Source organism: Marmota monax, unplaced genomic scaffold, assembly GCF_021218885.2.
Source record: "Marmota monax isolate L192 unplaced genomic scaffold, Marmota_monax_Labrador192_F-V1.1 WCK01_AAM20220418_F8-fsc00010, whole genome shotgun sequence".
Classification (NCBI taxonomy): Eukaryota; Metazoa; Chordata; class Mammalia; order Rodentia; family Sciuridae; genus Marmota; species Marmota monax.
Window position 1 is genome coordinate 17,504,617 of NW_026692321.1, and position 21,119 is coordinate 17,525,735.

General features: G+C 45.3%; 1 protein-coding gene and 1 long non-coding RNA gene across 5 annotated transcripts in view; one reads left to right on the top strand and one right to left on the bottom strand.

Annotated features, from left to right (window-relative positions):
- Positions 1-10,041: 10,041 nt before the first annotated feature.
- Positions 10,042-17,208, bottom strand: LOC124090669 (uncharacterized). Its single transcript, XR_006851195.2, has 2 exons — positions 16,249-17,208; positions 10,042-12,304 (listed from the first exon to the last, which is right to left on the bottom strand). It is a non-coding gene; the product is annotated as an uncharacterized LOC124090669 (long non-coding RNA).
- A 2,478-nt stretch (positions 17,209-19,686) lies between these two features.
- Positions 19,687-21,119, top strand: part of Efr3b (EFR3 homolog B) — a 77,457-nt gene continuing 76,024 nt past the window's right edge. For 3 of the 4 annotated variants that reach the window (XM_046441388.2, XM_046441389.2, XM_046441390.2), the window contains exon 1: positions 19,687-19,825. In XM_046441388.2, the coding sequence (XP_046297344.1) occupies positions 19,819-19,825 (7 nt within the window). In that variant the 5' untranslated portion in view covers positions 19,687-19,818. Of the gene's footprint in view, positions 19,826-19,870; positions 20,009-21,119 lie in introns of those variants that run through there. The other variant, XM_058578398.1, reaches the window with a different exon arrangement.

Genomic DNA, 21,119 nt, shown 5'->3' on the forward strand with positions numbered 1-21,119 from the left:
ATCATGACTCTTTAGATGTGGGGTTTCGGGGTTTAAATGATGTTATTACAGTCATCTCTCACCTTGGTGGGTTCCATTCCCAGTTCTCTACCAAGCAGCAAAGCTGGCCTCAGGCAATGAAGAGCATTGCATTGTTTCTGCATGTCTTTCTGCCTGGCTCCAGCAAAAACCCCTGAGAAGACTCTGATGGGCTCGGCCTGGGTCAAGGGTCCTTACCTGACAATCACTGCAGCCAGGAGGATGGAGCATTCTGATTGGCTAACTCACATTAGGATTCCAGCATATGTGGGGAAATCCAAGCAAGGGATTGGCCGAACTGTTATGTAGAGGAGGAGAAATTGTCTCCGAAGGCAAATATACTGGGCAAATATAAAATTAAGATATCCATACAATTTTGAAAGTATCAACTTATTCATTGGTAATGCAAATTAATAAGCAAGAGGATGGGGGATCTGAGCAACATGAAAACTTACAAGACATGGCTTTGTCCTTAACAATCATATCATCTAATTGTTCTGGAAGCTGGTTGCATTCTTTACTTAATAATTTGAGAAAACATTAATGAATCATTGCAAAATAGTTGCTGAATACTCACTTCATGCCATAGATTGCACCAATTTCTATTACCTACAGACAAAAAGCTTACAATCTTACAATCTTATAATCAAGTAAGAAAGACAAACAAACCACCAAATATTTACAATGCAGGGGAACAAGCACAGTGACAGAAATGTGCACACGTGTCATGAGAGTCCTTAAAAGGCATCTATTCAACTTTGGCTCAGAGGAGGTGATGTGGGAGCCAAAGCTTGAAAAACAGCTGGGATCAGATGAGGTGGGAGGGTGGGAGAGGGTCTTGCATTGCAGGTAGAGAGACTAGTTTGTGCAGAGGTGCAGGAGTGTGGAGTGGGATAGTGTGTAAATAGTTTGATTGGAGTATGTCAGGGGTGGGGGGTTCAGAGAGAGATGAACATGAACAGGTAGGAAGGAGCCAGATCACAAGAAGCTCTGAGCGGGGCTCAATGATTTAAGCATGTCCCTGAAGGATTTTAAGCAGAGCATGGACACTGCCAGACTTGCAGTTGAGCATGCTCATTCTGTCAGGAGACGGAGACAAGTGAGCCACACTGGAGGCCGAAAGGAGAGTCACAAGTCTGTTGTGGAAGAACACATGACATACTATGAGGATTTCTTTACAGGGAATGCCAGCTAATAAAATAGGTCAATTATTGAGCTGAGGGTATGGTCAGTGGAAGAGAGCTCACCTAGCATGTGCGAGGCTCTGCATCGACTCCCTAGCACTTCAAAAAGGAAAAAAAAAAAAAGAGTCCATCAGAAAAATTATCATTTTTGCAACCCTAGGGCAGACAGGAATATCAACAAAGGCTAAGAAAATTCCCATAGTCTCAAAGAGTCACTGAATGGATTATTAACTTCAAAGGAGAAACCACACCTTTGCAATGGAAAGGTCTGGTAGCCATCATGTTAAGCAACAGGCCAAACAGAACTGTGGGGCAACGGGACATCATGTGCCCTCTGATGTGGCATGACATAACAGACCTAAAATCTTCTACAGAGTCTTCTGTCCCAAGATGTTTGATCTCAATCTCATCAAAAGGAGACAATTAGAGAAATCCAGAGAGAAAGACATCACATAAAAAAATTTGGCTATAACCCTTCAAAAATTCAATGTCATGATAAACAAAATGGGAGGGGACTGTCCCAAATCAAAAGAAACTAAAGAGACTCAACAGACCACACCAAATCTTAGGCTTGGAGATGATCCTTGATCAAAAACTTAAAAGAGCTGTAAACGACATTTTGGAAACAACTGAGTGTGAGTTAAATATTAGTTTCCTTAGGTGCTATGATGTCATAATTATGTAGCTCTTTTTTTCCAAGATGGTACTGGAGACTCAAGGGGTAAAGTATCATAATGTCTTCAACACACTTTCAAAATATTTCAGAAAAATGTGTGATGTACATATATGATACATATAGATGCTCTTACACAAATGTGCCCTATGTGAATAGCACATCTGTCATGTATGGCTGCTCCTACATATAGGGCAAAATGTTAATGATTTTTGTGTTTGGGTAAAGGATACACGGGGGTTCTTGCACTATTCTTTCTTGCTTGCTTTTTTGGTAGGCTTTAACATCATGAAAAAGAATGGAAAGGAAAAGAAAAATGAATGAGCAGTCAACCCGAGACAGCAGCAGTGGGTTTGAGGAATGTCTCAGCCAATGCCAGCTGCTGTAACGGATACTACAGGTTGGGTGACTGATCCACATCACAAATTTATTTCTCATGGTCCTGGAGGCTAGGGGCCTGAGGTCACAATGCCAGCAGGGTTAGGTCCTGGCAAGAGGCCTCTTCTGATTGCAAACTGTTGTCTTCTTGCTATGTTCTCACATAGCAGAAAGAGGGCAAGAGAGCTCTCTGGGGTCCCTTTTATAAGGGCACTAATCCTTTTGATGAAGGAAGGCTCTACCCTCATGACCCAATTACCTCCCACAATCCCTACCTCCTAATGTCACCACAGTTGGAGAGGCAGGATTTCAACACATGGATTTGGGGAGGACACAGACATTTAGTTCATTGTAGGGAGGAAGATTAGAGTCAAGAGCAATACTGGAATTTTGGAAATCTGTCCCAACTTGGAATAATGTTTGGGACTCCACCTGGAGTAAAGGCAGAGTTTCCAGTCCTAGATGAATATTACATAGTGCACTTTTCTTTTCTTTCTCTCTTTTTTAAAATTGTAGTTGTGTATAGACAGCATGCCTTTATTTTATTTATTTTATTTTTATGTGGTGCTAGGGATCGAACCCAGTGCCTCACACATGCCAGGCAAGCGCTCTGCCCCTGAGCCCCAGCCCCAGCCCCTAGTGTATTTTCTTCATGTAAACAATGGTGAGGATCACAGTAACAACACTGTGAGAGGCAGAGAGCCCAGACGCCCAGCTGGGAGTCAGGATGCTAGAGTTCTAGTCCTGGATCCTCCGCCGAGCAGCTGTGAGAGCATGAAGCGAGCTCTTTTGGGGCTCTTCCTTAGAAAATGAGACAATTGGAGCAGACATTCTCTGAGGTCCCGTTTAACCTTTAGCAAGTACAGAGCTGGAGTCTGCCTTCCTTCCTCATGTTACTGAGAGTCATCTGAGCTAAGTGCTGATGAGAGTTTGTCACGTCTGCCATTTTGTTCTCTTGGGCTCAATTTATTCCTCTAGCTCTTCTTGGCCGCCCTCTCTTGAGAAGCTGTTCTCAGCTGAACAGGTCCTCGCTGGGCATTGCTCTTCACAGCGCAGCTGCGACGGCTGCCAGTTCCTGATCCTGGCTGCCCTTGACTTCATGACACGGGGGCTTCCCAGGCTCTTGGGTATTGCTTTCTATTAATAACTCTTCTGACTTTTCTCTTTGTTATGAAGCTAGCACATACTGGTGGAAGAAAAATCTGGAAAATTTGAGAAATTACATAGAAGAAAATTTAAATTACTCATCACTCCACCATTTTACGAATAGCCACCATGGACATTTTCTCTGAATGGATATGGGTGTGTGTGGGAGGGTAGGTGTTTCATAATTGATCTCTTACCATATACATAACTGTATTGTGATCTTTTTCATTTAATAGTAAGTCTGGAGCACTCTTTTGTTGGGGAACAGGACAGATTGCCATTCTGTCATCTGTTTTCAGAATTTTACAAACTCAGAATGTCATTTTAAAACCTCATTTTTAACAATCCTCAGGGCATGAAAACATTATATACTCAAGAAACGCAGTATTAAAATGTGTTTCTTTATCTACGTCTCCCTCTGTACTTGAAGGATTCAACCTTTTTCTAAGAGAAATTTTCCAAATAACAGGGCATTTCTTTGCCCATGTCTTCTTGTTCTGCTGCAAGGCTGGCCTGCTCTGACCTCAGCACTACTGAAAGGACAAGGGGAAGAAATGTCTTTAGAATTTCTTAGTTTATGATACTGTATGTTAATGGTGGGGCTTCTAGGGGTGTAGGTGGATGGTAGGGGAGAGAGTCAAGTGGAGAGAAATAAATTAAATCTGACAGGTGTTGAGGCACACAACAACTATTTTGGAAGTTCCATCTCTTTCTTTCTTACTAAAGCTAAACAATAAAGTCTAATTTTAGTGTATTGTGTGTGAGAGAGAGAGAAGGACACACAAGCATAATGGGGGGATATATTCTAGCACCATTTAAAAACAAAACAGCACTAATTATGAGCATTTTCTAATGTTATTAAATTAACTTTAAAACATCATAATATTCAACAGATGGATATCCTTAAATGTCTCCAAGGGCAAACTTAAACTGTTCACTCATTCTATCTGTGCATATCTTGATCCAAGAAGTTCAAACCACTTAATTCATCCTCATGGCTCCCCAGGGAAGCCAGGAGAAAGAAGAAATTACTCTCTACCACCTCTTCTATATGATGTATGTCCACATACACTTACATTTTTATTATGCACTTCACTTTACAGACAAGGATATCCCTCACACTAAATGCACTTCTCTGAAATTACTTCTAACCCTCATCCGCCCATGTATTCACTTGAAAGTGTTGCTTACATATTCCTAGTCTTTCTGCATTCTTTTAACTATACATTTCAATGACCATCACACTTACTATCTTAATGGCTGTATAGTATTCCATTTTATCAGCATGCCAAAGTTTACTTTATCATATCTTTATTGTGAGAGCTTCGGAGGCTGTTTCTAAATTATTTTAAACATCATAAATTAATATTATGAATATATCATCATGGAAATAGTATCCTCTCCTTTGGATTCTACTTGAGTCCCATTGATGCTGGCTTTGTTACAATATTTCACTTTTGTTAGACTTGTAGAAAGATAATGGAAACTCTAAGCTGTTTGATTTATAGTTATCTAACTTCTATTGATTTATATTTATTTGTATTTCTGTAGATTTTTATTTTCTATTTCCTTATGTATGAAATTTTCTATACTTATCCTCTTATACTCCATTTGTTAAGTAGAAATCACTAAGCTAAGGATTAGCCACATATAATTTTATTAAATCTAGATTTTTTTTTTTAGAAATGTAAGCTTTTCAGTTATATTTGTCATGAATCATTTTCACATTCTGTGGCCTCCTTTTTTAAACTTTATTCAGTTACATTATTTTATATGATGTATTTTTAGATGTTAAGAAGGGATTATAACAGGATTCATTCTTGTGCTCTTTTCCAGTGGTTTCTATTGCCCTTCGAAACCTCCACTTTAACCTTTCAATTCCTAGCTCCTGAATCTTTGGTCTCAAAGTGAGATAAGAAAATCTCATTGGCTCTTGGTCAAAGTGGTCCTGAGGTAGCCCAGCAAAACGACCTCTCCATGGGGAAGGACAGGAGAGCCGGGCCATCAGTTACCAGGGAGACTGCCGTCAGCATCCTGGGTTTCCATTTCACTCTGTGTTCCAAAATGATCATTCCATATCTCAGAGCTTAGTCTCTGGCTGTCCCTTAAACCATGTGGGTGGGGACTGATTAGTCCCAGAGCTGTCCAAGGGTCTCAGGGACAGAGAGACAAGGTCAGGACATCTCCTGGACTCAGACATGCTTACTCTAGGCCACTACAATGACACAGTGTGTCTTCTTTCCATCATCCTGGGTGTGACCCAAGCACCACACACTTCTCTGGCCCCAGATGCTAGAGATGCCAGACAGATCCTGGCTCCAAACAGAAGGTTATGTTTATGGTCATTTCCAGTGTGACTGTGTGTGTGTGTGTGCGCACACTCACACACGTGCTCACATGCTTCCTACCTCTCTGTGCACCCTGTGGGGTTGTGCTTGTTACCCTCCTGCAGCAGCCCCTTTTCACATCCTTGTTGGAACATGGAGCTGTGATGCCCCAGCAGCTGTGGCGGGGCTCGGACTCCCGCTGAGCCACAAGACTCTGGTCATTCCATGTGCAGTTGGACCTCCCTAGGTTATTGCCACTGGATTGAGCTCCCACTCAAATTCCGCTGAGGCGTAAGTAATGTGACCTGGAATGAGAATTGGCTGTGATGCTGAAGAGACCTGCAGGCTTGAGAGATAGGAGGAGTGGAGGGAGGAGAAAGGGGGGAAGTTCTCTGAGAATTTTGCTGCTGGGTTCCAAAGAGGCACATCACATGCTCAAGCGTTTAGGCGTAAGTTGTTTTTTGTTTTTTTTGGTACTGGGGATTGAACTCAGGGGCATCTGACCACTGAGCCACATCCCAGCCCTATTTTATATTCTATTTACAGACAGGGTCTCACTGAGTTGCTTAGCACCTCGCTAAGTTGGCTAGGCTGGCTTTGAACTCGCAGTCCTCCTGTCTCAGCCTTGGGAGCCGCTGGGATCCCAGGAGTGCGCCACCACACCCACCAAGGTAACAGAAAGTAACAGGAGAAAACTGTATTTAATAGCACTTTCTGTGCCCTGCTCCTTCCACAGCCAAAGACATATTTAAAAAATATATATATATTAATTTTTTAGTTGTAGTTAGACACAATACCTTTATTTTATTTATTTATTTTTATGTGGTGCTGAGGATCGAACCCAGGGCCCCACACCTGCTAGGTGAGCGCCCCACTGCTGAGCCACAATCCCAGCCCAACGGTGTATGTTTTTAAAAATTAAAAAATAAAAAATAAAATGCCATTAGGAACTCCAAAATCTCGTATCGAGCACAAGACTGCAAAAGCCAGGATTGAGGAGATGGTGAGAGGAAGCTGTTCACACATAGCGAGACTGAGAAATTTAAGAGCAAGACAAAGGAGGATGAGACTCGGTGCAAACACTGTGCAAAGAAAGATTGGACAGGTGGCAGGAAGTGGGGGAGAGGCTCTGGCTGTTGCTGGGAGGACTGATGGGGTGAAGCCAGCAACTGTCCAGCCAGGTCCCCACCAACAGTTCTCTAAATACACTGCCCCAGGACAAAAGTTACTTACTACTTTTAATTAACTTTCTTTTAAAAACTCAAGTAGCTATTTTAGCTTCAACTTTGAAAAACCTTCTGGGAAACCACAAGTTTGATATGCTAGTCATATATATTTGTAACACAAAATATAAATGCACAAGTAGTAAAAAAATAGAGATTATCTATCTATGGATTGATCTATGAAGCACCTAAAATAACCTCAGGTGCTGAGCAGTAGAATGTACACCATTCTCTGAAAAATCCATCCTCTCTCCACCTCATCGCCCACACCTTGACCATCATCGTCTCTTTTTGGAATTATTTGAACAGCCTTCCATGGATCTCCCAGCCTACAACATTGGCCCAACTCCAAACCTAAACTATACACTAATGCCATAGTGATGAGTTCTGAAATGAAATTAGATTGTAAATAAAGAAGGTCAATGAAACACATGTATTTTGCATTGCTGTCTCCTAGTACCCTTAAACCATTAAAGAAAAGAAGAAGAATTTTCTCTAGGTATAGGTCCACAAGAACAAAGAGAACAGGAGAAGCAGGAACATGTTTCTGGGAGTTAGAAAACAGATGGACACATGTTCCAGAAGAGTGTGAGCCATCAAAAGTAGGACATAAACTAAGGAAGGAAGACACAGCAATTAAGAAACAAGAACCCAACACAGGAGAGAGCAGGAGAGGAAGGAGGGATCCCAAGAGGACAGCTTACACAGCAGCCCCAGCGGGACCAGGCCAGCAGGTCCAGGGAGATTTCTCCAAAAGAAGAAACTGAGCAAATTCCCAAGGTGTCTGAACAGCTAGAGGACAGTTACATTTGTGATAGATACACAGAAAATTAAAGAATCAACAAAATACATGTCATTAACTCCACACAAAAATGTACAGGGATAAAAAAAAGAGCTTATAATGCACACATGACTCATCCCATGGAACGTGGGAACTAACTAGCTATGGAGACCAGAGTGGAAGGAGCAGGGGACGGAAAGTGCTGTTAAGTAGTTTTCTTCTGTTATCTGCATTGTCTCTACTTCCTACAAGTCTTACGGTTTCTTTACTTTGCATTTTTTAAAAATATGTTTTTAGTTGTAGATGGACACTACCTTTACTTTATTTACTTATCTTCATGTGGTGCTGAGGATCAGACCCAGTGCCTCACACATGCCAGACGAGTGCGCTACCACTGAGCCACAACCCCGGCCCTTTGCAATTTTTCCTCTCTTTCACGCTAGGGCTTTCTCCCAAACGTCTTTGGTTATCTGTTCATATTAAAATTCAGTAAAAATGATTATCAGAAGTGTACATGGACAGGGCTTGTACCCAGTTCTCCTGTTTTTAGCTGTACTTCTTGTTTCTGAGGTTCTTGGTGCCTTTTCTTCCTGAGCTCTCCTGGGGCTCTGCTGCCCAAATCATCCTGTGGTGACATCTTCGGCAGTCACTTGCTATCAGCTTTCTTTGTTCTGCCAGTTATCATTTATTCATTTATTTTTCCATCTTCTAAACATAAGTTGTCATTGTTGGTGCTGTCTCCTCACCTAATCTCTTTGCCCCTGTCGATTTTTATCTTTCTTCTTCCCTTAATATAATTGTAGTGTTTTTCTAGTGAGAAGAAAGTAGAGCTAATAGTTTGGGTTCACTTCACCAGAAATTATTGTCTACCTTTTCCCATAATGATCATGTTTTATTTTTATTTTAAAAGAAATTCAAGGTATTTTAAACTTTGTAAAGACAGAGTACTATAACATTCCTGTGTTGCCTACCAATAGACTGTAAGTTGAATTAAAAAGGAAGTGAGGGGCTGGGGCTGGGGCTCAGTGGTAGAGCCCTTGCCTAGCACGTGTGAGGCGCTGGGTTTGATCTTCAGCACCACATGAAATAAAGGTATTATATTCATGTATAACTAAAAATATGTTTTTAAAAAAGGAAGTGAGGATAGGTACTATAATTTGTTCTTAATACATTTTTACTGATGTCATACTGTTCATTTAATTACTTTCACAACAAGAAAACCCATTTATCCAGGTGATTCTGTTCATTGTCGATGTTCAACATCAGCTGGTTATTAGCAGAACCCATGCTATTTTCCTTCATACAAGGTTGACCCAGTTTCCATTGCTTTTTAGTATCTTGTGAATTTTTAAATTTATTGATGGTTGCTTTATGATCTTTTTCCCCTAAAATTGTCCTAACATCTTAGAAAGAAATTTGTCTAGACATGGAGGTTTTTATTTATTAAAATAATTGTAATAAATTACTTTGCTTATTTCAGGCTTTCATTTTCTTTTTGCAATGTTTGTCCTGAACCTACTTACAACCGTAGTAGACTTTATCTGGGAGGAGTAGTGTGAGACTGCCTAGCATCTAAACACCCTTCCCATCCAGAGGAATTAAAAAATGCATGGAATCAGCTCAGCACCAAGTGTAGATATTTTCTTGCTTGTTCACTAGCAGGTGTGAGCACGTGATCGAGGCTGTGGATCAGATGCTTCTGTACAGGGTTTTGAATATTGAGGAAGTAATGCAAAGACACAGAAGATGGGAGTTTTTCTGAGGCAGTATTAGAGGAACCAAGAGTCCAGATGAGTGAAAGTGGGCATCCTCTGTCAGTGAGATCGAGAGTGAAAGCAGCAAGTGGTCAGTGGTAGCAGTGGCAGTGAGGGTGGCCTTGTTCTGGTGGCATGATCTTGGTGGTTTTTGGATGCCCAACAATTCTTGGTTCCTAGCTGGGGTTTGATTTTGGTGCTTCACGTGTCCCACTGACTCTGTGGGATACCCTACATCAATCCAGGAGATTGTTTTTTTCTGCTCAAATTAGCTGGAGTTGGTTTATGTTACCTGGACCAAGAACCTTGACTGGCACAGAGAAACGGGCATAGAGAGGCAGGTGCAGACAATATAACCTTGGAGTAATAGATGAGAAGAAGGAATTTGGGATTGTCTGGCTGGTTACTTAGGACCAAGAACAGTAAAGAATCTGTTAGTATATAGAGATAATATACCCATGACATACAATGGTAAAAAATGAAAAGACAAATATTACCCTGGATGACTGCTTATTAAAAACAACTTATCTGTTCTTGCAAACTTTAGGAAAATGAAAGAAAATTGAAGACATCTTTTATTGGCTCTAATCTGCTTACACAAATATGAATGACAAGTTCAGGTCCTCAGACTCTCAGATCACAACACAGATTGACACACAAGCTCCTTCTAAGATTATAATAAAAAGAATCTCATTTCTTACAGACATAAGACAGAACTGAAAGCCAAATCCCATGAGTTGCCAAATGACAAAGTCAACCGAATTCACAGCCTCACCCCGTCTGTTGTGTGAAAGTTAGGGCCTTGATGGAGAAAGTGTGGTGTGTCAAGAGCTGAGATGGGAATATATGCAAATATCTGAAGAACTCAGGGAACTCTGTACCCCCAAATGTCACTAGGCCTCTGTTGCTAACCAAAACAGAACCTCCTCCTATATCTAATGAGGCCATTATTGCTTCACATGAAGATGCACCTAAGGGAACTAGTCCTGTTACCTTGCAAAGGAAGCCAATTATCCTCCTGCTCTCTCCCTTCACTCCTCATTATCTCCAAAAAAGTAATTAGGATTAGGGACCAGCAAGCCCAGAGGGGTCAATTATCAAGTATAACCCAAGAGGTAAAGGTTAGCACACAGTGTGGACAAGATGTACACAAACACACACACACACACACACACACACACACACTCACTCATCCAGATTTGATAATCTACTTTAATGTGGGAGAACACACATGGGAATGATTTTCTAAGGAGGAAAACAACAAAATTTTAGATTCAGACCGGATTTGTGTACATGGATGTATTTTCTAAAAATTTGGGTTTAATATGCTGAATGGAATAGTTGGAAGTGTTCCTCAGTATTTTCTTGGTTGGTTGCCTGAAACCTAGTCTGAAGAGATGACCATGTAAATGAAGAGGATATACAATGTGGAGGAAGGAATTAAAGACTTTGGAAGGTAGGAATATTATCAGGCGTTCATTTGTCTTCTTTTTATGCTCCCAAGGTAGCCCAGAAAATGCTGGTGAAGGAAATTTCCAGAATCTTTGAGGATGCTTAGTGACTAGGTAGGCTGGGAATGCTCATGGGAGATGCTACAGATGAAATGCTCCCCCTCCTTTCAAAGGCAACAGGTAGATCCCAGCAGAGGCAAAATGAGAGCTCTGAACCGCAGCCAGTGTAAGGAGCAAGTCCAGTGTGATCATCAAAAACTTCCAGCCTTCAAGTTTGGTCATGGGAACCTAGTGCTGAGACAAATAACTAACCACTCAGATCCTGTTTAATTTTAAAGTATACTTTAAGAAACAAGTGACTAAGAAATTAAAACAACAACAACAACTAATTTTAGGTCTTCTGAAAAAGACCTGTCTCAAGTAATTCTAATATTGTCACAGCCCCACATCTGATTACTAGACCCAGACTTCCTGAAGAACAGGAAGGCCTGGGGGCTTGCAAGAGGTAGTGAAAGTCTGAAGGCAGGACATCCTCAGGGAGAAGTCAGGGGTGGACAGAGGTGGACAGACCTTGAGGATGTACCATGCTCAGCAGATTTGCAAGGAATAGATTCTTCCAGAATGCCCATGTATAGTTGGAAATGTAAGCACACAGAGGACTGGAGTGCTCAGGTTGGCTGGTCAGCCAAACACACAGGGATGCCAACACAGTCAGGAGATTGTGGTGAGGGAGAAGGAACAAGGGACAATCAGGAGATTTATCTAAAGGCATTAAACTACGACGGTCTGATGCAGCCATTGCCTTTACGTGAACACACCTGCCAACAAGACTGAAATTGCTGGTCTACTGGTTACAGCCAGCATAGGATAAGCTCTCCATGCTTATCCTAGGTGGCCTCCTCCTTGCCTGCTCTCGTGGACTCCCAGGTGGGCCCTTTCACCTGCAGAGTTCAGCCTTCCCCTTCACAGGTCTGAGTGGGGCTCAGGCATCGGGGTTTTGGCCAACATCCCAGCAAGGGGGATACTGACAATAGCTGAAGGGGAAATGTTCTGAGAAAGCCCTGCAGTTCCCAGTCAGTTCTTAAAAGAGCCACACGGTCATCCTTTCCTCCTACCTCATCTGTTGCCATGTCACAGACCCGCAGCTTAACTGCAATCTGCTGAGAATCAGAAGAAACAGAACAGAGCTCAGAAGAAGGCATCCTACTTCTTCCATTTACTGTGTGACTCTGAAGACATCTCTTTGAAAGAATAAATCTCCTGCTGGGCTTGGGATTGATGGTTCATGGCTGTTGTCCCAGGTACTCAGGAGGATCACTTGGGGCCAGGAGTTTGAAGCCAGCCGGGGCAACACAGTGAGGCCCCATCTCTAAAAAAAAAAAAAATAGAATAAGATAAAAAATAAATGAAGCCAAGCGCAGTGGCGCACGCCTGTAATCCCAGCAGCTCAGGAGGCTGAGACAGGAGGATCGGTGAATTCAAAGCCAGCCTCAGCAAAACTGAGGTGCTAAGCAACTCAGTGAGACCCTGTCTCTAAATAAAATATAAAATAGGGCTGGGGATGTTAAGCACCCCTGGGTTTAATCCCTGGTACAAAAAAAAATTAATCTTCTAATTTCAGTCTAGTTCACAGGGCTGTTTTGAGATTTAGAGATAGAGTAAGAGGCTTTATTCAGTGAGCATGACTTGAGCACCTACTATGTGCTAGACACTGGGTAGTATACTAGGTGTGTTCCTAACACCTAGTGGGAACTCAGAAAATACTGTTTCCTTCTCTTGCCCTCTCCCTCCCATAGCCCTTAAACTGGAAGGTCACCATTTGAGGGCTCCCTTCTCTTGGCTAGCCTTGCACCTAGTCCAGCTGCCTCCTGTCACTCTTAGATTCTTGAGAGAGGATACAGGACACATTGCAGATGAATTCTTCCTCTCCATCCCTGATTAAGGTTTCTGTTTCCAATCTCTGGGTAAGAAAGCTCAGTGTTCCAAGCTGGGCAATGTAGAAACCAGAGCAGGCCCCTTTCCCCTTGCCCATAAAACTGGGAACCAGAGGCAGCCCTAAGTAGGTAGTCTGTCATTTCTTGTCTCCTGGGTCCTACTGAGACCTCTAAAATCAAAGGAGCCTCCCAGGAGAAGGTATGTCTGGCCCATTCCTTGCCATGCTAAGGGCCACTTCCTAAGCAGAGGAGAAAGAGAATGCATAGGGATGCAGAGGGTTTTATAATCCCTTCTTATTTTTTTTTCTGGAAAGGTTAGGAGGGGGAGAGATATTGTTTTGTACAGCCCTGTTGTGGGTCTTAAATGCTCTTGATCCAAGGAGTTATCTTTATGAAAGAGTTAGGTAGGAAAGTGTGTGGTCATCAGTGACCTAGTTCCATATCCATTGGCCCTTCCGGGTTCTCTCTCTTTTCCTGTTTGCAGCAGATGACACTATCAATGCCCCCATTCAACATATAGCTGCCAGAAGAATTCTCACTGAATGAAGACCACACTTGGGCCTGGGTTGTGGTTCAGTGGTAGGGTGCTTGCCTTGTATGAGAGAGGCACTGGGTTTGATTCTCAGCTATATATATATATGATCATCAATAGCTAAAAAAAAATTAAAAGAAACAAAAAAGACCACACTCTTTGTATAGCCTTCAAGTTCCTCTGTGACTGAGTGGAGGACTGTTCTTTTATCTCTTTCCTCACTATGTCTAACAAAGTGTTTTTCGTGGACACATTGCAAATGACTCTCAATAAGGGCATGTTCCATAATTTAGACCTCTAAATTATGGAGTCGTACCCTACCAGACATCAGCTACTAATGGTTTAGAATTTCAAATTGACTTTCTTTGTTGTATGCATGCTGGTATAGAGATGTCTGAGCTTCTCCAGTAATTTTGCTCGAAAATTTCCAAGCGTTCTCTTCCTTGGGCCATGTTATGAGACTGAATTGAGTGATCACCCATAATCCAGAAAAATAAGGCTAGAGATTTAGAAGCTGAAAATTGGGAATGAGTATTAAAGAAGAGTTCTGTGGCCAAGCAGAGTCCAGGGGAGGAGTGGCCATGGCCAGGGTTGTCTGACTGCAGAACTGCCAGAGACTGAGCTGACAGGTATCAAAGTTAGCATCCTCTGGAGGACGAGAAGTGATTTCTGGATCTAAGACTAACATGAATTAGTGAACAGAGAAGGCCTGGGAGATAGGGTTTGGCTCAGATGAACCAGGGTAACTTCCTTGCAGGGTTTGTATCTGGCTCCTTTGAAGTCCTATGACACCTTCTCCACTCCCTCCAGTGTTTTGGTCTTTGGGTTCAATATCTCACATGTCCTCTCGACATTTTCCTTGGAGCTAGATTTATAATTTCCAGGGAGCATTTGTCTCTCTCTCCTTCAATTTCATTTGAACCATCCTTGGATTAGTTGGAGAATCTCTGGACCAGGCCACCCCTCTGACTGTGGTGAATTGCAGGCCCCCTCAGCCATGGCCTGAGATCCCCTATCTGAGTAGCTACTCACTTCTCCATGGCTCCTTTTCTCTTCCAAGCCAGGGCTATCAGAGATGAGCTGAAAAGGACACTGTGCACCTTTTAGTCCCTCTGAGTGTGGGTAGGCTTAGATCTCGCAGTGGGAGCAGTTATCACACAGGCTGGAGAGAGGGGAACAGGTGCTTCTGATGGCTGGCAGCAAGAGGAGATGAGAAGATGGCATTGGCCAGGTCTAGCCTGAGGCTGGGCAGTGGGCATGGCAATGCCTACACTTTTTACCAGAAGCAGGTAGACGTGGATTTGAGTTTCGTGTGGGAAAGGAGCCTCCAGGGATCTCAGCTGGAGAAGGTGACCTGGCGTTGCCCCAGAAGTGGAACACAGGGGAGCCCAAGGCAGTAATGGTGGCTGGCAGAGCTTTCTTGGCGTTTTTAAACCTCAATGTGTCAGCAGTCAATATCTCAAGCTCCTCTCAAACCAGTCAACTCTGATTGTAAAATCTGGCCTGCAGCAGCCTTCCTGATCCGGACACTTGCCTGCTGTCCTGGCAGCAGGCAGCTCTGCCTACTGTGTCCCTCCTGCAGCCTAAAGCCCTAAAGCCACTGGCTTGGTGACAAGAGCATACCCCGCAGACCTGGCAGCCAAGCTTGGAGGTGGAGACAAGGCTCAGCTCGCGGAGACCCTCCCACTTTAGATACCTGTGCATTGTTTTCGCAGGCTGTTCTTTCCCTGTGGCCTTGAGAAGTAGGTCAAGGTAATGAACCTGCTTTAAGGGAGAAGAGCCAGAGTTCAAGGCAGCCAGCCTGGAGTCGAGACTCCTGAATTCTATTTCTGACTTGGCAGCTAACAGCTGCTTGACCATCCTTTACAGGCTCACTCTCCTCTCTGGGTCTCCCTGGGCCCTTTACTAGGTCCTGTGATTTTCTTCCTGAAGCTGTGTCCCCTGGGGCTGTCATCTTCTTCCCTCTTCTCTCTCTCCACAAGGTGCTATAAAGAGTTTGACTGTTCAAAGCAGGTGCCTTGAGCAAGAGCCGCTGCAGTGGCTGCAGCTGATGAGGAGATTAGAGGCTTTCAGGCGGTCACAGTGAGTGACAGGGCTGTGTGACACTGGGCGCCAGGAAGCCAGGAAGCCTGGTGATGTGATGTGAATATTGATGCCTGGAGGCAAGTTAGGGTTCCTGGGCTTTAGTGATGGTTGTCACTTGCCCCCTACATCTAAGCCTTTCTTCTCTGGAACACAGAAACCTCTGGTCCATATAGAAACTTTGGACCTTCCCACAGTGCTTGCCTGTGGCACAGGGGATCATCTGAAGTGTCACTGCAAAGGTCATCTTTCAGGCTGAACACATTGACCAGGGTTCACTTTGGCCTGAGAATAATAACCCTTTCTAAGGGTTAGTTCCTCTGGCCTGGTCAAACCAGTCCCAGGAGGACCCTGGGCTCTAGCCAATGCCACAGGGGCCACCACTGATGAGACCTGGGAAGAGGGTACAAATTAGAGGACCTGGTTTAGTCTAGAGAGCTTGAGTTCCTCCCCACTCCCTTCCCTCCAAACCCAGGTGATGGGGATAGGAGTGAACACAGAGGAACAAACACAGGCACCGGTGAGGGCAGGCAAGGACAGGGTAAGTAAAAAATGCATTTAATGTCCCTAACCCATATCATAACTTAGCCACATGGCACGCTGTAGATGACCACTGTTTTTCCTGGAGACTACATGGTTGACTGGGAAGCTACCGCCCCCTGCCACTGCCCAGCATTGAGAGAGGACATTACCACGTGTTGCCAGGCAGAGAAAAGATCACAAAACTCCAAATTCCAAGTACCGCTGATACTGACAGTGTCTCACCTGATGCCATCATAAGCTTGAGCAAGACACAAACAATGTGGACAGAGACCTGCAGGAAGTGCCTGGCACCGAGCCACGGGGGCCTCTCATAGATGCGATTTCCTTTTCGCTTTCTTTCTTGTCTCTCCTTATTTTGGATTTCTGCAGAGAAAGTAAGAACTTATTTAAGACAGGAATCCCGGTTCTGACTCCCCTCCTTTCCATACTTCACCTAGACAGCAAATTCCTGCTCCATCTATCTTCATGGACGGGCACATTCCTCTGGAAGCTGAGCTCTCAAAATTCTGCTCTTTGGTTGCAAGCAGGTGACTCTTCCCTCCAGGTTTGTTTCCGCGTATGTGACATCACGACCATAGTCTTTTGCCGTGCCATTTCCTGTGCACATTTTATCTGAACATCTCTGCTATGCCTCTGAGAAGCTGGGCATGGGCCAGATTCCTTCACCACTGAATATACAGAGCCCAGAGGGCCTGGGGAAGAGCAGGGACTAGAAGCCTCTTCTCATTTGTTTTTGTTATTTTTAGTTGCAGATGTTCACAGCACTTTTATTTAGTTTTTTTTTTTTTTTTTACGTGGTGCTGGGGATGGAACCCACTGCCTCATGCATGCTACACAAGTGCTCTACCACTGAGCCACAATACCAGCCCTTCTCATGTTTCTTGAAGGTATGATGGTGCTTGCAGAACCTTCTTCCTGGAGGGACTCCCAGTGTCACACACAGGGCCTTGGCCTTCTGGCCAATGTGCCTGTGCCTAAGAGTGCAGGCTGACCCTAGTGGCCCCATTCCTGTCCCCTTAGGAAGCTCATGCCTGTGGGATTTATTTGGGAATACAGATGGAGACAGTGGCTGACTTCAGGCCTGGTTGAGTACTGGGGCTTCTAAGAACACCTCTAAAGCATGGCACTAAATAAAGTTGCCAGACAAAACAGGTTAAATTTCAGCTGCAGAAAACAACAAAAAATTTTAGCATAAGTATGTCCCAAATATGGTATACAGCATACATTACAAATTATTTCTTATTTATTTGAAATTCAAATTTCCTTGGACATCTTGTATTTTTATTTGCTCAACTGGCATCTCTAGCGTTGACACAAAGGCCTCCAGGTCAGGCACTTGAGGTCCTCCCAACAAGCCCCAGACCCCCCTTCAGGCTTCACGTCTACTTCTGTTCCCTTCCTCAACTGCATCAGCCAGACGGGGCTGCGTGCCACACTTCACATATGCTCTACCAGCTATCACTGACCTTTGCAAATATCAGTCCCCCTGGCTGGTATTATTTACATTATCTCCACATTTAGAAATACTGCCTGTTCTTCAGAGCCCATCTGGAGTGGTTTTCCTCCAGGTGACTCTCCTTTATTCCTTATGTGTGCCTCCACAGTCATAAGATTTTATTATAATTTTTGTGTGTCTCGCATCTCCTAAGCACCTTCCACATAATATGGAATGATCAATACATACCTGATAGAAAACAATGAATTAACCTATTGTGTCTCTGAATATCTAAACAGAGATCTGTGCCTCTCACCAGAATCAACCATATTCTCCCTTGTCATGTAAAGTTTCCATCAGTATGCCTCTGGTGTCCCCACTTTTTGACACTTAACTCCTGCACCTCCTTCTATGCTGTGGACACCAGTGCTACACTCTGTGTTGAATAGAAGAAGAGAGGGAGGGAGGATGTCCGGGTGTCCAAGTAGAGCTAGACCTAGGCTATCCCTCCTGCCCTAGTTCAAGTCGACTCTCAGCAGACCTCAAAGCCACCTAGCTTGGTCCTAGAGCTGGAGAGCAGAGACAGGGCTTCTCTGTGAGTCACTGGAGGATCTAGGCTAACTGTGAGCTCCAGGAACCCTCCTGGGACTTCTAGGGGTTCTCTGGGGTTTGTATGCTGCTAAGAGACAGAAAGGTAAGGAAAAGGGAGTAAAACTTGAAAACAGGAAAGGAATGTGTATGGGGAGGCACTGGAGGATGAGGTCAGAGAGAAATAGGAAACTTGGGTTTGGGAAACAAGGGAGAGAGCACTGTTTCAAGGATTGGCAACATGGAGGATCTCTGATTCTGTCCCTGCCTTGGCACAGGAAGGAATAAAAGAAAATAAATACGTGAGGGCCCACTGTGTACTTTCATGTAGGGTTCAATCAAATTTTCCCGTAGTCCTGCAGGAAACTAAGATTTAGAGAGAGTAAATAACTGACTACTGACACAGTCAGGTGCATCTGGGAATCAGAATGCAAATTAATCTCTCAAGGTTAAGTAAAATATCTTTAAGGTCCTTCCCTTTCTAACTTCTACTAGTAGGATATTTCTATTAATAGGGGGAAAATAACATAAAACCTCAACCATGGGGCAAGAGGAGAAAGTAAGAAACAGATATGGAAAGGTCAGGGAAACATGGTGCACGCCTATAATTCCAGCGACTTGGGAGGCTGAGGCAGGAGGATCACAAGTTCGATGCCAACCTCAGAAATTTGCAAGGACCTGCTTCAAAATAAAAATAAAATAAAAACGGCTGGGAATATTGGGGATATGGTTCGGTGGTTAAGCAACCCTGGGTTCAATCCCTAGTACCCAGTAAAAAAATAAAAATAAAAATAAATAAAGAAAGAAAAAATATGTAAAATGGAAAGTTCGACCTAGACTAGGAGAGCTCTCCAAGATGCGAGGCACTAGCCTGAGATTTCTGCCTCTGTCTGTTTCTCACAGGGTCAAATCAGGTAGAGAGATGAGATTCAAGTGGGCCCTGGGTCACAGGATCCTGCAGACAAAGCTTGCAAATTACACGTATAAATCTGGGTGAGGAAAAGCGAGCAGACTTCTGCAGCACTTGGGGATTGGAGTGGGACGCGTTTCCTGCGTACCTGGCGCAGGAAGGACGCTCTTTGGCAGTAAACAGCAGTCAGAGTGTGTCCCGCAGGGCCACCGTTGAGGGTTTCCTTAGAGGATGGGTTTAGCTACTGGAGCCAAAGCAGGGCGGATGGTCATTTCCCAAGTCGCCACTTCGCCGTCCCTGGCTCAGTCTACGCAGCCGGGACAAAGCTGGGGGCGGGGTACACCTACATCTGCTAGCGCCCGGCTGCCCTCCGGGCCTTGGGAATCAGCAGTAGGCAGACAGACGCTGGGAGCTGGAGCGGGTGACGCCCCACTCAGCGCTGCGGCCTGGTGAAACGCCACCCAGGGCCGCGAGCGACCGCCGGGGAAGAGGCGCACCTCGGGCTTCGGGTTTCTCGCAGGAGCGAGGCGGGGTGGGGCGGGGCGGGGCGGGGCGGCTGGCCAGTGGCTGAGCCCGGAGGGGGGCGTGGCAAGTGGCACAGCCTCCGCCCCCTGTGCTCCGCCTCGCCCAGAGACCCGAGCGGGAGGCGGCTGCGGCCAGCCTCGGTACTGAATGGGCTGGTGGCGCCCGGCTCCGTCCCGCCCGCCGCCGGCCCCCGCGCCCGATCCCGCCCCGCCCGGGCCTCGGCCGGCCGCCGCCAGCCCCCGCACGGGCTGTGAATGAAAGGCAGGCGCCACCAGGGGCTGGCTGCAAGCGACGCGGCGACGCCGGCCTCCGGGGAGGCGCGCGCCCCGCGGAGATGTACGGTAAGGAGGGCTCCGCGCCTGGGCTCGGGGCCGCGGGGGTCGACTCCGCAAACTTCCAGGACGCGAACCTTTGTCCCCTGCGTGGCCCAGACCTAAGGCGACAACGCCGACTCGGTGCCTGGCTGGGCTGCATCGGCTGTTCTGTGCGCGGGTGTCTGTGCGGAGAGGACAAAGATGCTTTGGGTCAGGAGACTCTGGGGTCCTGGGAAGTCCTTTGGGCCCGGCGTGTGCAGGCGCCGGGGCGGTGGGAGGTGATCCATCGGGGGCAGGGGAAGCCGGTGGTCTCTAGCGGTGGGGATCTGGGGAAAGCGAGTCTCTTCTGGAGCCGCGCAGACAGGGTGGGTTGGTGGAGGTGGTCGTGTGACAGCATTTGCAGAATTAACAAAAGCGGTTTGTGCTTGGGAGTTTTATGCGGGAATTTGGTCCAGAATGGAAGGAGATCCTTGCTGCTGGCTTTCTGCCCGCTTGGAGGATGTGGAAGGCGGCGCCCGAAGCTCAGCGGCCCGGGAGTGAGCCAGAGCTGGGAGCCTCATCTCTCGGCCCTGGATGGACTTGGCCTTTGCCTGCCTCTGGGATCCAGTCTCCCTAACTTCCAGATTGGCCCTCCGTAAGGATGAAGGGAGTAGAAGCTGATGAGAGGGAGCAGCTCAGCCCTGACCTCTCATCCCCTTCCACAGTTATCGCCTCCACTGATGTGCAACAGTTCCGCAGACCCTCGCTGTGCATTGCTCTGCTTGATAATTTGCCAGGAATTCTTCTGGTTTTGCAGGCAGTGTAGGTGAAGAAAGAGAGTGCTTTGGGTCCCACATTGCAGCTCTGGTGAGTGGAGCATTGAAGATCAGGACCAGTCTAGGATTGGGCTGCATTACAAAGCCTCCAAGAGCGGGTGTGTGTGTGTGTGTGTGTGTGTGTGTGTGTGTGTTGGTTGATCCCCACAGATATAGTTCATCAAAACCCAGGTATCTGGTGGTTATTCTAAAGCCAGCAAAAGAATTGGAGCTGTGATCACCTCCCACTCCCACTGCAGGGTAGGGGCTCAGTCTGCACCTGAGGGGTGAGTGTTCCAGAAGAGCACGTTCCCAATTTAACCTATCATCATGAAGGCTGCTCAGCTGCCCCTCTCTCTCTCTCTCTCTCTCTCTCTCTCTCTCTCTCTGAACAGACCATGAGTCACAAAGTTTGTTAGAGGCAGAGGAAGCTGAGCGTCTGCTGAAGACTCAGCAATTGGTGGGCCTCCCTATTTAGAAGACAAAGACTCAACTTTTTGAATCAGTCTCTTTCTCTGTCTAGTTTG